General features: G+C 41.8%; 1 protein-coding gene across 2 annotated transcripts in view; it reads right to left on the bottom strand.

Annotated features, from left to right (window-relative positions):
- Positions 1–9,078: 9,078 nt before the first annotated feature.
- The window catches only part of UNC5D (unc-5 netrin receptor D), a 387,521-nt gene continuing 379,144 nt past the window's right edge, over positions 9,079–17,455 (bottom strand). For both annotated transcript variants that reach the window (XM_048512818.1, XM_048512817.1), the window contains one exon: positions 9,079–9,822. In XM_048512818.1, the coding sequence (XP_048368775.1) occupies positions 9,618–9,822 (205 nt within the window). In that variant the 3' untranslated portion in view covers positions 9,079–9,617. The remainder of the gene's footprint in view (positions 9,823–17,455) is intronic.

Here is a 17,455-nt window from a genome sequence, read left to right on the forward strand (position 1 = left end):
GTGAATAACTTTCTGAAAGGCTAGTATTCCACCATCCTGCATTCTGCAATGACAGGCAACCCAATCCAAAGGGATGGGGAGTAAAACAGTGGCCAGGGACAGCCCTGGGGGGGCCACCTCCAAAGGGGGAATCAGTGACATGGATGCTATCCTCTCCCCGGATAACATATTCTCCTGAACAACTTATTCCTTCTTTTTGCATGGGTAAATCTGTGCCACTAAAAAGGGGCATTTCCAGGGTGAAAGAATGACCCCAAACCCCTGACATAGGTATTTGTGGTGCAGCCAACCACTGCAAGGTCCAGCTTCCAGGTTTGAGCGCTGCAGTGGCTGACCGCCAGGTTAGGTATCTTGGTGCAGATGCCTGTGCCGCTCTACATGGTGCTGATGGCACTGATGCCAGAACAGCCCTTCTGTTGCTTCCAATGCAGCTTTAGATTGCACTGATAGTTGTATAACATATCTTCAATGGAATTCCTGTATTGATACCACAGATTAAGAAGATAAAGCAGCACTATGCTTTGCAAGGGTTTTAGGTGCCATCTGCCACCAGTTTCTCCAAGACCTCTCTCCCCTTCAAAAGCAAAAAAAAAGAGTCCAATCGTGTATAGATATGACGTGTGATCTATCCATGTCTTACCTTCCAACAACTTCCCCAAATCAGAAATTAATTTTCAAGAGTTCTGTTTCTCTTTGATAAGGAACTAATGACAGATACCTACACTACACACAGATTAGGCTTAGATCTCAAATGGACATTTTCCTTTTCTATTCTCTAGTCTGGTCTCTAGGGCTGTAATTCTGAAGCACCCATGGAGCAAAATCAGAGGGATTTACTGTTGGATAAACAAGCTGGAGTCCTTGTGCTGGCCTCTAAATGCCTCTTCTAAATTTCTTTTAGTCTTTCATTGCTGAGCATCAGTCTAGTCCTTCTGCTCTAATAATTTCACAGTTCTACCAAAATAACGAGCATCACAATTTTTGCCATACTGCAGTATCATAAAGTGAATGTACAGGTGTTGACAATGGTGCTTGTGCTTTCTTACTTGTCTAGATTAAAATCTTGTAAACTGGAAGGAAATGAAGTCTCTTTTGGTAGGCTTAAATGGTAGGCTTCATTTATTAGTACAAGAAGCCTCATAAAGCTCAGATGTACACCTACAAAAATGTCATTCCACCTTTCTTTCTTTTTTCCTGGAAAGAGCGAATAAAGGACTGACACAGCACTTGTTAAAGACAGAAAAAACCTTCCAAACAACCTAGATTTCCTGGTGTCTTGAACATAACATTATTTTCAATCTGGGGAAGATATTATCTATAAAGAATGGGAGTCTCCTTTTATGTGTAAGAGCTGCGAGCAGTTCATATGAAACCGTATTTGTCTCACTTCAGAAGGAAGTTTAGGAACACTTAGAGCTAGGAAGCATTTTATGGTCCTAAAAATTGGGAAGGGGAGATGGAGGAAATCAGTGAAATGCTTCAAGCTGCATGTTGGACAATTTGCTTTCTGCGTATTTAATTGCTAGATGGTATTTAGAAAACATATTAGAGATCATCTCACATGGTAATTAACAGAGTGCAATAATCTTCAAATCTGGAAGCACTGGGGAGAAAGCATCTCTTTCTAGGCTCCCTGTGTATATGCGTGTCAGTTTTAATAGGAGCAAGTAACAAGTGAGCGGAAGTTTTCTGGTGTGTGTTTTTTAAAGCTTTTAACAATCTGTTTATATTTTGATGATTTCAATTCAGTTTTCATTTCATCACTTTCTGCTGTTAGTGCCAAAGATCTGATGGCATTGGGTATGCAAGTTGTATGATTATTATGCATAATCTGTCTGTTCATATTAATTGTATAAATATCATATATCTGATTCCAAATCTGGCATCCACCATTTAAATTTTCAAAAAAAACACAATACACTTGGACCTGGTTTGATGTTCTATTGTTATTATTTCTTCTTTTTTTTGTTGCTATCAAATCACAGTTGACTTATGGCAACCCCATAGGGTTTTTAAGGGAATATATGTTCAGAGGTAGTTTGCCATTGCCTGCCTCTGTTTAGCAACCCCGGAATTTTTTGGGAGGCCTCCCATCCAAATACCAAGCTTGAGACATCTGGTGAAATTGTGTTAGCTTGGGCTACCCAGTGGGGGATTTTTTTCCACAAAGCTGGTAAAAACATCTGGTTCATTAAAAAATCCTAAATCTTTTTTTTAAACCCACTCCAAAAGTGAGTACTATCTGTATGCTGACACCCAGAGAAATTTTCCAAACCTTGAAAAGTAAACTTCTAGAACAGGAATATCATATCTTGTTGGGGCAAGCAAATAAATCATGCTCACCCCTCTCTGTCGGAATAATACCGGAACAGGGGCACATAGCCAAATATCTTGAATTATTAGCTGAACCCCAACAGAGATGGATTATCACAAGGGCCAGATCCAATACCTTCCCATCGACCATTACAAAGGGTCGCTACTTATCCATACCTCTCCAGGACCGGGTTTGTCCACACTGTAAAAATCAAGTCAAAAACATCACAACTCAAAGAGGGAGAAAAGACTGAATGAGACCATCAAGCCACTGCTTTGCATCTGCTAGGCTACATCAGATCCCAAGAGAAAGAAAAGTAGAACAATAGATAACCATGGAGTGTAAAGGAAATTGTCATATGAAGGTGGAGGATCATATAACAACATGAATGGTGGGAAAAGGGAGGGGGAGAAGAGAGCAGGCATAAAATGGTGGGCTGGACAGGAGATGGCATGAAATGGTGGGCTGGAGGCAGGAGATGGCATGAAATGGTGGGCTGGAGGCAGGAGATGGAAGCTAGCTTGAGAAATGAAATTTTCCATCCCTGGCAAGTCCTCATAGGGGGAAGTTTGTATAGTTCTGATCTATTAATGCACAGTAGATTTTGTGGAGATATTCAGCATGAGGAAACAAAATGGCTGGAAAAGGATGAGTTCTGATTATACCAGGGAACACTAAACCTGTAACTGAACTTTTTTTTGGTGTGTGTGTGTGGGGTGAGATTTAAATCAGAAAGAATATGACATTCAAACTGATTTTCACAATGAACCTTACATCTGGCTGTTGTGGGTTATCTGGGATGTGTGGCCGTGGTCTGGTAGATTTTGCTCCAAATGTTTCATCTGCATCTATGGCTGGCATCTTCAGGTGCATGTCATGGTAAGATGTGTTTCTCTCCATGGCACAAGATTGGAGGCAAAAAACTACCAAATTACAGCCACAGAATATGGAAAACCCACAACTGTCAATTGATTTCAGCTGTTTTTAGTAACAATGCTAATGTTACTGAACCAAATGATATAATAGTAATACTGTTGCAGAATATGCCAATGATGAAACATGGTCCCATGCTACTGTAGTAAATGAATTACATTAATCTATAAATGGAAATGTTCTGGTGGGTAACTTCTCACTTACTGTTGAGTTGCATCTATTAATTTGCTGACAACTTTCCCCCCTTTCATTTAGATCACGTGTTGCTAGTTCATACGTCTAAGGAAATGATCATGGAAATAAGAATACACACAACAGAAATACACCAACCCCAGTATAATATCAAGGTGAAGAAGCATCATGAGATCATGTAATTACAATAAAGACACTGCACCATCTGATTTAGGTGGCACAGTTATTCCAAAAGATCCTGTTGGTATTTCAGGTCCTAACCTTCATCAAGGCAGTTTTTGGAGACTTTTTCAAGCCTCCAATTCAGGATATAGGAACTTGCATGGCAAAACATCAGGAAAAAGCAATGAGATCAACACCAGTTTGAAGTAAACTGGCTGTGCTGGGACCAGGTTCTGATCCCAGTACAAAAAGATTAGATGCCCTCTTGTTACATCTTTACAATGGCTAATAGCAGTCCCAGCACAGTTCACAGAGTCATACTGGAAGATTCCTCATCATCCAAAAAGGTTTATCACTTGAAAAATTAATATTTAGTACTCACTATATATTTTGTCCAGGAAAAAAACCCACACAAAACAGCATGATGGGAGACTCTTATAGGTCAGACTCTGAATTCTCATACATATTAGGTATAAAAAGGCCCTAGGGAAATCATCCCAAAATCTTTTCTTAGGGACCGATAGATTCTACCACCTCCATCCCTAAAAAATTCTGACCAATAATTCGATGTAATGTGACTGGAAGCAACTTTTCCATCATGCTAAATTGGATAAATACTTTTTCCCCTTCTTCCATCAGTTTCAGATTAACTTTAGGGTTCTACTGAAATAATCCCATAAGTTCTGAATTTCTTTCACAGAACACCCTCTTAGGTGATTTTTCAGGGAGGCTAGCAAAACATTCAATCCTCCTTATTGGTAGTGGTTATCATATTTTCTGCTCTAAGTCAGCAACATTCCTTCTCGTTTAACGACAGAGTCGGGCTAGGAAGTCTGTTCTCATGTTTTTTAGCCTTTAGAAGCCACTATATATTAATACCTTACTCATACTTTAATATCATCAGGAGTCTTCCTGGCCCTATACTATTTTGCCTCATGATGGTGCCATGAAGCCTATGAGTTCTGGCTCTGTAAAGACATCAGAAATAATACAAGAAGGTGGCAAAAAATGCCAAATAATTTCAGGGTAATGGTGGGCTGCTGTCCATGGTCCTGATTTCTGAAAACGCTTTAGTTTTCCATTGCAAATGGTGCACATACCCTCTCAAATATTTAGCCTGTAGGTGAAATTTTCACAATGATTATTTTTGTTCAGGCATATCTTCTTGTCTTACTGCAAATGCAAGTTTTTAATCAGCTCTATGTAGCAACTTTGTGAAAGTTCGACTTGAACTATTGTGGGACATGTTAATGCCTACTGTCTGTCCTTTACAGAAGTGGCAGATTTTCGAAGCTTTTTAGGTTAAACCTACATCAATTTTAGATTAATCTGCTTTAAATACTCACTGTCCATTGTGTAAATGGTATACTGGACACAATTACCTTTGATTATTCTTATTTCAAAAAACAGAAAGTGGAGTAAGTATTTTTGATTAATATTTTCTAGAAAAGCATTGGATGGATAAGAGAGGGACCTAGGAAAGGCTGATTTGCTTCAAGGTGTTAACCACAAGCCCTACCAGGCAATAGTTTTGCCTTCTTTCCCAGAACATGGGCTGGATGTCATATTAGGGAATGGTGTTCAGAAAACCCAAACGTGGTGTGTCAGAGCCACATGTTTCCCAAACAACTGAGTACCACTGCTCTTCAATAACAGTTCCTTATTAAGGATGGAAGGAACAGACAAATCACTGGTGCCTTTGCAGACACTATGATGCTAAATTGCTCAAACCATTCTCCACCACTTAAATTCTCTGCAGAACTTGATATATCCACCCCTGGAACATCACATCTGTCACAATTATGCTTTTTTCTTCTCCCCTCATTATGTCCTCTACAGATTATTTTGCCCATTACAGAATGACAAAGTAAAATACATATTTATATAGGTATTCAATTATGCATTGCCATTGCATTTGTTCAGTAAAACACCTTGGAATATCATTTTGAATAGTGAACATATTAAAAATATATATTTGGGGACAGAATGGTAAAAAGCATACCTAAACAGAGGAGAAAGACTAAAGAATAGAGCTGGGGAATGTATTAATCCCTCATATGAACCTCTAGCAACTGTTGTTTTATGCATCAGGTATAGGAAGAGTGGAAGGCTTATGAAATATTTTGGCAAAAAGAACAGTATATATATTGTGGCTCTGGTAGCATTATGATTGCTAATCTATTCTGCTGTCTGGATTCTTTGTCATAGTGCTATATGAGACAATGTGGAAACTGGAGTACCTGAACAGTCTATCTATGAATAGTTGGCCTAGGAAAGGGCAGTGGATGTTAGAATGAGGCCAAGTTCTTCTAAACTGTTAGGAAAGATGCTTAAGAATACAAGAAGAGCCCTGTGGATCATCTGTTCCGGCATCCTGCAGTGGCTTCCTCTGGAGGGCCAATAACAGGGCATAGATACTGAGGCCGTCTCCTGATGTAATCTCCTGGCACTGGGACTCAGAGGTGGTCTGCCTCTGAATGTGGAGATTCCCTTTAGTCAGGATGGCTAGTAGCCATTGATAGACCTATCCTTTATGAATGTATGTAATCCTCTTTTGAAGCCGTCTGTCCCTGTGGCCATCACTACATCCTCTGGCAGTGAATTCAACATTTTAATCATTCATTGCATAAGGAAGTATTTCCTTTTGTGCATTCTGAATTTGCTGCCCATCAGTTTCACTGGAGTTAATTCCCCTGATGCTTTCTACCTCTCTTGATTCTGTGTCTCTTCAATATACGTCACAATACCTCCCCCAACCCATCCTTCCCTGACCTGTTTATAGAGCTTATACCCAGGGTTGATTGTATCCCATAGATTTTCACAATTCCACATTTCTGGAATACCTAATATATCTAAATTGTCATTGAGCACCAAGCACCCCTGCTTCCCCATCTTGGCTCGGAGCCTTCCAGCACTGGCATATAGACAACTATGATGTGTTTTTACCTCCAGGAATCCTTGCCTTCATCAGTTTTTTTGGTTGGCCCTCAGGGCCCTTCTCTGAAATCCTAACCTTACTCCCAAATTCTATTATGCTCCTATCAAAATTATCTCAACAATCATCCCTTTGGATTGACTTGTCCTGAACTGGTTTTCCCTCTGGGATTAATTTTACAGCTGTCATTTTTTTATGTTAATCACCAGAAGCCAGGCTTCCTTTTAGTTCAATTGAAGCCCATCCCTTTTGTAAAGATTTGGCATTTACCAGAAAGTTATCACCCCCACCTCACACACACACACATGTGCATGCAATGCAGCACTAGAGTTTCAAAAAGCTTGGTGGCTTTCTCTAACTCATGAAAATTAGGATGCTGGCTTCATTACTCCTAAATTACATTAAAATAACAGAAGTATCCACACCTGAAACTGAAGTGAAAGACTATGGACAGGTTAGTGGAATGAACAGAACTGACATCAAGATATTTGGATGCAAGTGTGTGCAAGTTTGGATGAGGCAGGTGAAGTGGGAGAAGGAAGAGAATCAAACCGAGAATTAACATGCCACATCTGCAAAAGCCTGATGTTCGTTTAATTGTTGCTGTCTATAAGACACCATCTAACAAAACATACAGTCTAGTTCTAAGATTTGTTTAGTAGACCAATAGAGACATTTGAGAGGCTCAATTGGTGATGGGGCAGTCCTCTGCATAGCTGTCATCACCTCTGATCTAAATGGTAAATATACAAATATTTTTGCCATCAGATTTTATACCTAGTCCGAGGGTTGATCAGGATAGATATTCGTTCATTTGCCCATGTGGATTCAAAGGTTTGGCTATTTTCAAAGGTTTCAAAGATTTGGCTATTTTGAACTCCCAGCTAGTTTGCACACTCAAACTACAGTTCCCATCATTGTCTTGCATTGAACTTTTGTGAAAAAGGGGATGCAAGCATAGTGAGCTATGATTGACTTAAGGATAAGCACATGGTTTATACCTATGATCACACGTTTCATCATGGCCTTTCCTCTTCTCACTTGATTTTATGACAACCTTTCCAGGCTATATCAGATTTGATTGACTTTTTGGGAGAAAAAATGAAATTTGATTCCGCTGGGATAGATCCTATTTTTTTGTGGATTTAATTCAATTGTCAGAGCAAACTTTATCTTGCACATGGAGTCCCCAAGCAGCTTGCCTGAGGCAGCTGTCCAGTTTTGAGAAGGGAGAACCATGTAGTTCCTGAGTTAGTTAGAAAAGAACATGTTTGAGGAAGCTCCCCAGTCCCACTGAGCAGAGTTCCAATTAGGGCAGCATCCTTGGGAATCATTAAGGCTCGGTCAAAGACTCTGCACCTGAGGGGGCGGAACAGACAAGATGCCTAGCAAAAATCAGTGAAGTACAGAGTTGAGAATGAATGCAATGGTCACAGTGCTATTTGGCGTAGCTCTAGTTTCGACCCATTTCTGCTCGAAAGCATCTTGCAATGTTGTGTTTCACATGAGAAGTGACTGCCGGTGGTGCCATGATAGCCATGAGTGGCAAATACACCTGTGGCCTGAATACTTTTTGTGGAGAGTTGGGCTGTTGCTAAGAACCTCCCTGCTTTATGGAATGGCACCGGCTGTTACACTGCAAGCACAACATTGTTGACAAGAGAAACCATTTTCAGCCATCAGAACAAAACCCAAAGTATGACTAGTGATGTCACCAAACTTCATCAGGCACTCTGGGAAAACTCCAAGTCCTAGCAGGTCCAAAGCTTGGAATACAAACAGAGCAACAATTCAGCCAGTAGGAGAAGGAGAGGAATCATCCACCTTACTTCCTTCTTCTCTGACACAACAGCCAAAAAAGGAGGAAGAAGAAAAAGAGACAGCTTGATGATGGAACCACCCCAACACCACCAAGAGAAATGAAGGAAGAGGAGAGAAAGCTGAAGAGAATTGAAGGGCTCCTAGACTTGGGCAGGGAATTGGACATCAGGGTGTTGTGGTTTTTCCGGGTTGTAAGGCCATGTTCCAGTAGTATTTTCTCCTGATGTTTTGCCTGCATCTGTGGCTGGCATCTTCAGATGAAGATGCCAGTCACAGATGCAGGTGAAACATCAGGAGAAAATGCTACAGGAACACAGCCATACAACTTTGAAAACCCACAACACCCTAGTGATTCTGGACTTGAAAACCTTCTGACAATAAATTATACATCAGTTTACAATGCCAACCTAAGCAGGTCTATTGGTGTTAGGACTGTATGGTTAGAACTGTCCGAAATGAACTCCCCCCACCCCCGAAAGTTATTTTCATTCACTTATAATCCCATATCCTAATTCAAATGAAGCCAGGTGGAGGTCATCTATGCCTACTTGAACAGCTATAGTGAAAGATGTCTTCTTTCACAACTGAAGGATAAGTCCCCTTAGTAAAACAGTAGTGGGCTTAACTATCTTTTAAAATGAATCTAAACTGATAGCAATTGCAGATGCCCAAGGCAAAACCCAAACCAAAACAAAAAAGTATATCCAGGGTTTTTTTTAAAAAAAGAACTAAGTTGCATGCCAGTTTCATCTTGTCTGGATCTGGGCCTCCTACATGGCTATATCCTAGGTGACAACCCAGTTGCCCAGTACTAATTAGACTACAACAAGTTATAAAACAATAGAGAACAGGCAAAACAAGCAAAATGACAAACTCGTCCAGTGTTTAGAATGCCACATGTCTTCCAACATTCGCGAAATTTTCATCTATCATTCTCTTGGTTGCAGTAGCATTCCCAACATATGTTGTTTGGCAAGGAGTGCCTCCTTTTATTTAACCCATGGTGAGGGAGAGCTATCACTTCCCCTCTCACAGCAAGAATTGTGCAGAGATGTTAGATCTTCTTTGCGGTGTACCAGTTTCTTCTGTACCTCCAAGTGGAAACTGGACTGAAGGCATGAAGGAGCGAGCCATTGTATGAAATGCAGAAGAAAAGAAGGGGGTGGGGGGAAACACCACCACTGTTTCCTCCCTGTCAACATGAATTCCTTCAAGTACAAAGTCTAAGCCGGCTCCCAGTTCTTGAAAGGAAAGTGAACACTAAAGTCCGTTCTGTCTGCTGTAGCTGAAGCTGGACTCCTCAGTTTGAGTGTCTGTTAGATTAGAGATTTTGGGCTGTGTCCTTCCTATTTCTTCCAGGGCACAGGCTAGAGAGTCTAGGTCACCATCATGCTGATGCCTGGCTTCCCACAAGTCCAAAATGACAGCAGATGGGCTGCGTTGGGTAGCAAAATAAGACAAATTCCTATGGGAAAAGAAAGGCAGAAACAAAGTGGTTAGGACATGTTGACTGACACCAGAAAGACTGTGACACTGAGGTCAATCCATCATCAGTTCAACATGAAGATCAGCTCATAGATTCCACAATGATGTTGCTGTTTCTTTTTAAAAGATTATATTCAACTGTCCCATTTGTTTCGTAAAAAGCCTCTGACAAAAAATAACAACTAGCAAGCATAAAACAAGGTATTGTGGGTTTTTGGGCCTATGTGGCCACGGTCTGGTAATTTTCACTTCTAATTTTTTGCCTGTATCTGTGGCTGGCATCTTCAGATGTATGTCACAGCAAGATGTGTTTCCTTTGGTGCCATGGAGAGAACCACATCTCACTGTGGCATACCTATTATTATTATTATTATTATTATTATTATTATTATTATTATTATTATTATTATTATTATTATTATTATTATTATTATTATTATTATTATTATTAATTAAATTTAGTATACCGCCCTATCCTGAAAGGGCTCAGCCATAGATCTGGGTGATGCCAGCCATAGATCTGGGTGAAATGTTGGGAGCACAAACTTCCAGACCACAGCCACATAGCCCAGAAAACCCACAACAGCCAGTTGATCCCGTCCATAAAAGCCTTCAACAACACAAACCATAAAACACGGAAACAGAATAAAACAAACAGAAGTATGAACAGAAAAAGACAAAGAACTCTATTAATAATCAAATACACAGGGTAAAAAAATACAAGCACCTCCAATGTGTGTCTAAAAGAAAGTAGAGCTGGCGTGATATATCACAGAGAGCCAGTGAGGTATAGTGGTTAAGAGCAGGTGGACTCTAATCTAGAGAAGCTAGTTTGATTTTGCACTGCTGCACCTGAGCAGCAGACTCTTATCTGGTGAACTGGATTTGTTTCCCCACTCCTGTTGGATGACCTTAAACTAGTCACAGTTTGTTAAGAACTCTTTCAGCCCCACTTACCTCACAAGGGCTCATTCCGCACATGCAGAATAATGCACTTTCAAACTGCTTTCAGTGCTCTTTAAAGCTGTGTGGAATAGCAAAATCCACTTGCAAACAGTTGTGAAAGTGGTTTGAAAGTGCATTATTTTTTGTGTGTGGAAGGGGCCAAGGTGTCTGTTGTGGGGAGAAGAAGGGAAGAGAAAGGGACAAGTAGAAATCCAAACTCTCCTTCTTTTACTATGGAAGGTATTCCACAGTGTGTGCCCACAGGAAAGGTCCTATTCCTGAATACCAGCTCCAACTTAGAAGGGCAGGGCCTCAGAAGATAGCCTTAAAAACAGGCAGGTTCATATGGGCTTCTGAATTTTGTCTAGCTTTTCCTATCACTATAGGAAAGTCCAACAACAGACAGTAAAGAAAGCACTGGGACTGAATTCTAGGAAAGCACCATTTCAGCTAAAAAGGAACAGAAGTTTGGCTTCTCAGGGCTGCATAAACAAGGTTATTTGTATGGACGGGGATAGCTGTACCCTAGTTTAAATAAAATGGTATCCATAATTTAGTAGCAAATGATGATGGCATAAAGAAATATTATATATTTGTATGCAAGGGGAGAGAGGGAAGACATTTGCCTTCCTGCGGAGGTCTGGTGTGCTTTGGCATAGACCCTGGTTCTTTAGTTGCCTCTCTTCATCTGCACTTTTTTGATTCTTCAAAAAAAATGTGCACCCATGATTTATGGAAATGTTTGGGACATCCATTTGGAAAGGACCTAGTGGAACAAACTGGATTTTTTGAATGCACATTATTCTCTGACTTTGCCATTAAGCCTGCCTCTTGACAAATTGACTTGAGTATTTCCTCTGGGGATAATCATCCAAGTCAAAACTATTGCACAAGCATGCATATGCATAATCATATTTACATACTGCTCCATTATACATAATATATGCATGTATAAGCCCTGAAAAGTTTGGAGTTCCTGGGGTTATGTTGAAATTGCTATAGAACTAGAACTACATTTAAAAAAAACCCTTCCAGATGGAGCTAAGACAGAGTTTACAAGTGTGGAACAACTATCGTAGGTTACTCTCCAGCAACAAGAGTATTCTGATCTTTTCACATAGCCTCCAATCTAAGTATGCTTCCAAAGTCCTCCTTGATAGGACTTCTTGTCCATGTAATGGAATGTATAGGAGCAGGAGAGGATCATGGATTTTCTCACAGCAACCCTAAAAGCTGCACATCTTAATTACAATACAAAGCCTAGACACTGCAGAAAAAGAGTAGCTTACTGGCTAAAGTCAAGAGTTCCAAAGTCTTCTGAAAAATCATCAAACCTTTCCTACTTAATTCCTGGCAAAATGTCATCTCTAAGCTTCCTCACTGAGGGATTGAGTTCTGTATTTACTGATCAATAGGTAGATGTTGCTTAAAGTACTGAGAACACCCCGGCATACAATCCTCTTTCATGACACACAGTTGATTAGAGAATCCATATTTTTTTGCCCTTAACTCAATCCAATCATCTTTTGCATTGTTTCATCAAGATTACTTGTTGCTTCACTAGGGGTAATATTGTTTCCTCATAGGCTAATGTTCATGATATTTTTTTTAAAAAATGGGAAAGTGATAATTTTCTTGACATTCATGCATTATTGATTTATAGCCTATGCTATCAGAGGAAGGTAACATATTAAGATGCCGTCTACATCTATTACATCTATGCTCAAATCCTGCTTGCTGTATTAGGGCATTAAAGATAATCATGGATGAGCAAAGGCTTTCCAAACAGAAGGTTCTTGGTTTCAACTCTGACTTTGCCAACGAAAAGGCCTGAGACCTTGGGCAACTGCTGCCAACTAGACCAGACAGTACCGGATTTAGACTAATTATTTGACAGTGTAAGTCAGTTTCACATGCTACACCCAGAACATTTAAGGTGCTTGTGTGATGCCTCTGAAATACTTACAGGCAAATGAAAGCTATGCCCTTCATGATTGCAGTCTGCAATGTTAATAAATGGCTCAGGTGTGCAATCTAGGTACCAAGAAAGAGTCTCTTTTCCCATCTTTAATAATAGATATCCAACTTATTAAGAAACCCAAGGAGCTCTATGGCAACAAAAAAAAACCATCCAAGAAAAATATCACCAGCCAAGATCAGCCACCTGCACTCATTTCTTCCAACAGCCCATATCTTGATTTGGAAGCAACACAAGCAGACTGTAGGCTAGATAGTTATCCCAAACATTCAGTAGAAAGCGTGCCTCTGGTGTCTTGTTTCTTTTTCTCTCTGTGTGCAATTAGTATAGCCAATGGAAAACACACATGCTTCAGTTCCAGAATGTACAATGGGTTGTTCCAAACCACAACTCTAAAAATGCTCAGATTAGCAGTTTGGAAAGATTCCTAAGTGTTTCACAGGTACGGAGTTTGACTGGTCTTATTATTGCTTTAAGAATGAGGAGCAAGATCCTATTCAATTTCTTCAACAATCCAAATGTTTTCAGTTGTAGATTCAAAGCACTGAGAACAATCATGTGCTTCTTGTTTATCTAAGTTGATAAACAAAAAAGGAAACTCCTCTCTTGCTTTGTGGAAAGACATCTTAACTGAGCTTGATCCACCTAAACTCTTTCCACTTCTGAAGTTATGTTTCCCCACAGTGGTACGTCCCTGTGCTTTATATGCTGCTTTTGTCAATGTTGCAATTGGTCTTTTATTGTTGCCTAAGATGCCGTCCTGTCCATGTGGACATCTCCTGTCTTTTACAGAAACAGGAGATTAGTGGATTCAGTCCTCCTCTAACCACACTGATTGGGCAGCTTTGTCCCAACCTTGGAGGAAGAAAGCCGAAGGGGAGTGCCTGGCAGGAAGCACCTGAACAAGCCATTGCACTGGAGGCCATGTTTTCCAAAAGAAGTCCACAACAGTTTTGCTACATGTGCAAAAAGGAACAACATGTTAGGAGCACTCAACAAGTAAGGCCCACACATGTCACTTCCCAAACCTGGGAAATATATGTTGCTAGCTTTTTATAAATGATGAAGATCAGCTGCCAAGACACATTTTTTATACGTCATCCTTAGCCACCAGCAAGAAATCAGACCTTCCACTCTGCTATTCCATTTTGTCCTTCATGAATGAGGCTACTTAGGGGTTTCTGGGGAAATGGCTGCCTGAATGGCAGCACCTCTGAAGGATTATTTCACTGTGATATGTTTGAAGAGAGAAACATCAGCTGAGAGGGATTACTTATTTTCTTTTCACCTCTCCCAGAGAGGGAGGCCAAATCTGACAGGTGAATCCTTGCATATCTGAAAGGGAGCTGCTAGGTTCTGATCCCACTATAAACAGTTAGGCAACTGCAGCTACTTAGCCTCTAAGATCTGCTCCCCCCCCCCAATTTACTTTCACTTCTGTTCTTTCCTTTCTAATTTCTTTATTACATGGTCTCTCTCTTCCAGTAACTGAAAACTTGGCTGAGGCAAAATTATGTATTTTTTTCTTGCTCCTTGGGAGTCATTTGACAGGGATAGAGAGTTAGAATCTCTGCCAGTGATAAGAACAACAAAGAACTTGCCAAGAAAGCTTTGTGATTTACAACTGTGCTAAACAACTTCAATTAATTGCTAATTTGCTAGTTTGCCAAGCTAAGCAGAAAGACAAGGCGAAAAATTTACAACTGTTTTCCTGGAGATTTATTGTAAGGAATTCCATAGAAGCAGAAATAAAAGGCTTTTTGGGTGTAAAAGACCGTTTATTCAGACATCCTAGAGAGCTCACGTACACGCAGTGGCAGGAATAAGATCTCCCGCCAGAAGCACAGGTTATAACTCTGTCCATCCCATCCCCCCTCCCGGATTCCCATGGGAACGGAGGTCTCATCTCCCTCGCAGAGATAAGGTCTCTGCCGGAGAAGCTGGCCCATCGCCCGGGCTGTGGAATGTAGTCAAGGCCAGGCGGCTGACCCGCTCACCAACACCATTGAATCCTTTACACTCTGCCTCCCTTAAAAAAGACCTCTCCCCCCCAGGTTTGTGTGGAAAGGCGCGGTGGAAAGCAGAAATGAGGGCGGGGGCGTCAATATTTTCGGAATAAACCCATTGATTATACCCAGAGGAATACCCCACCCAAGAGACTAAATATTGTAAGCGTTTGCGATTAAAGCGAGAGTCCAGGATGGCGTCAATTTCGTAATGCTTGTGGCCATCAATAATAGTCGGTGGGGGTCTCTCCGGCGGGTTGTGCCAGGCATCGGAAACGGGAGCCTCCTTGAGTAAACTGGAATGGAAGACAGGATGGATATTACTAAGAGAGTTAGGCAAATCCAATCGGGCAGTGACATCATTAATCACTTTAGTAATCTGAAAAGGTCCCACGAATCTTTTGCCTAGTTTTGAAAATTTATGCACGTCTCTGAGATTTTTTGGTAGACAAATACACCCAGGCGCCCACATGCAGAGAGAAATCAGCGGTGCTTATCCGCTTGCAGCTTTTGGGAGTCTTTAGCTTGTTGTAAGGCAGTCTGGACCATTTTCCACCCCTCGGCCAGAGATGGAATCCACTGCTGAAACTCCGGGGGATCCAATGCTTCCGCAGGTAGTTGCGGAAACGGCGGAAAGGAGACGACCGGACACAATTTGAAGGGTCTTTTGTACTGCTATGAACCGCATTATTATAGGCGTATTCTGCAACGGAATGAGCGCGCACCAATTGTCTGGGTGGGAGTTGGTGTAACAACGTAAATACGCCTCTAGGTTTCCGTTCGTTCTCTCTGACTCACCGTCACTTTGAACGTGGTAGGGCGTGCGGCCCTTAACAACCCTAGAAAAGCTTTCCAGAACTTTGAAATGAATTGGGGGCCGCGGTCGGAGACAACCTTAACGGGGGCGGAGTGTAGACGGTAAACATGCTGAATGAACAGGCGCCGCTTAATTTAAGAGCGGAGGGATGGAAGCACATGGGATGAAATGGGCTTGTTTAGAAAATAAGTCCACCACCACCCACAAGACCGTGGTGCCATGACTTTCTGGCAAATCTGTAATAAAATCCATGGAGATGACTTCCCAGGGGCGGGAGGCCACCGGGAGAGGTTTCAACAGACCATGGGGTTTTCCTGGAACGTTCTTGGCTTCTGCACAAATGGAGCAACCTTTAATATCGTCTCAATGTCCTTACACCAGAACTGACGGACCGGGCCAAATGCAGAGTTTTTAGAAAGCCAAAATGTCCAGCCGAAGCGGGCATCATGACAGGCCTCAAGAACCTGCTTACGGAGTGAGGCACGTACCAACAATCCCCCCGCCGCCAAACGCCATTCTCCAAACGCGAATTGGGAGTCACCTTCCTCCGCCGGAGGCTCTCGCAACCCTCGCCTCCTCGAAGTTCCCGTGAGGAAAAGGAGAGACCAGGCTGGGAATGGAGAAGGAGGAGTGGATGTCTGAGATCGGGTGACAGCCAGCCCCAATTGGGAGGGGAGAGAACAGCGCGGAATGTCCCGTGAAGGCAGCTCCACCCCCCTCGGTAGGCGCGAGAGCGCATCAGCCAGTTTATTAGTTTTTCCGGGGAAAAAATGGACCGTGAAAGCGAGAGAAGAAATCGAAGTTGCTTCGCGGACATCTTGAGGGGTGGAGCCAAGTTCTTGTGATCCGACCAAACTTGAAAGGGGTGTTTAGCCAACGCCAGTGGCGCCAAGTGGAGAGTGCTACTTTGATGGCCGCAGTCTCTTTATTCCCTACAGTCCAGTTGAGCTCAGCACCGGAGAATTTCTTTGATAAATAAGCACACGGAACCAGCCTATCATCTTTATTTCTCTGCAACAGGGCTGCCCCAAGCGCTTTGTCCGAGGCATCCACGTGAACCACAAACGGGAGATCTGGGTCAGGGTGCTTTAGGATAGGTTCGGTAGTAAAAGCAGATTTTAAAAGCTGAAAGGCTGTCTGACATTCTTCAGACCAGGAAAGGGGGGCCCCGGGCTTGGCAGTCAGTGGATCTTTACCCTTAGTGCGTAAGAGGTCTGTGAGTGGGAGAGTCAGTTCAGCGAATTGGGGTATAAAGTCCGCGATAGAAATTAAGCAAAACCTAGAAAAGATTGGAGTTCTTTCGGCTGGTAGGGGCAGGCCATTGGAGGACTGCATCAATCTTAGCAGGATCCATTTTTAAGCCCTCGGGCTTGAGATCCGGTAAACAAAATAGTCAATGCAGGTTTGGTGGAAACAGCAATTGGAAAGTTTGGCAAAGAGGTTGTTGAGCAGACGTTTTAATACTTCCCAACCAATGTTTCATGCTCCTCCATGGTTTGTGAATAAATTAAAACGCCATCTAAGTACACCACTACTCCCTTGTACAATAAATCATGGAGAACTTCGTTGATAAGCTTAGCAGTCAAGTGTTCATAGCCTTCAGCAATTCTGACTCTGTAGTAAGCTTCTCTCAAGTCCAACTTAGTAAAGATGCGTCCCTTGCCCAATGCGTCTAAAAGATCCTTGATTAATGGCAAAGGGTATTTATTGGACAGGGAGACTGCATTGAGTCCTCGGTAATCTGTGCAGAGCCGTAAAGACCCATCTTTCTTTTTTACAAACAATACAGGAGCAGCATGTGTGTGTTTGGTAGCCCGCCGTATGAACCCGCTGAGCGAGGTTCTTGTCTAAGAAGGCACGGTTCCTT

This window comes from Sphaerodactylus townsendi, linkage group LG12, assembly GCF_021028975.2.
Source record: "Sphaerodactylus townsendi isolate TG3544 linkage group LG12, MPM_Stown_v2.3, whole genome shotgun sequence".
NCBI lineage: Eukaryota > Metazoa > Chordata > Lepidosauria > Squamata > Sphaerodactylidae > Sphaerodactylus > Sphaerodactylus townsendi.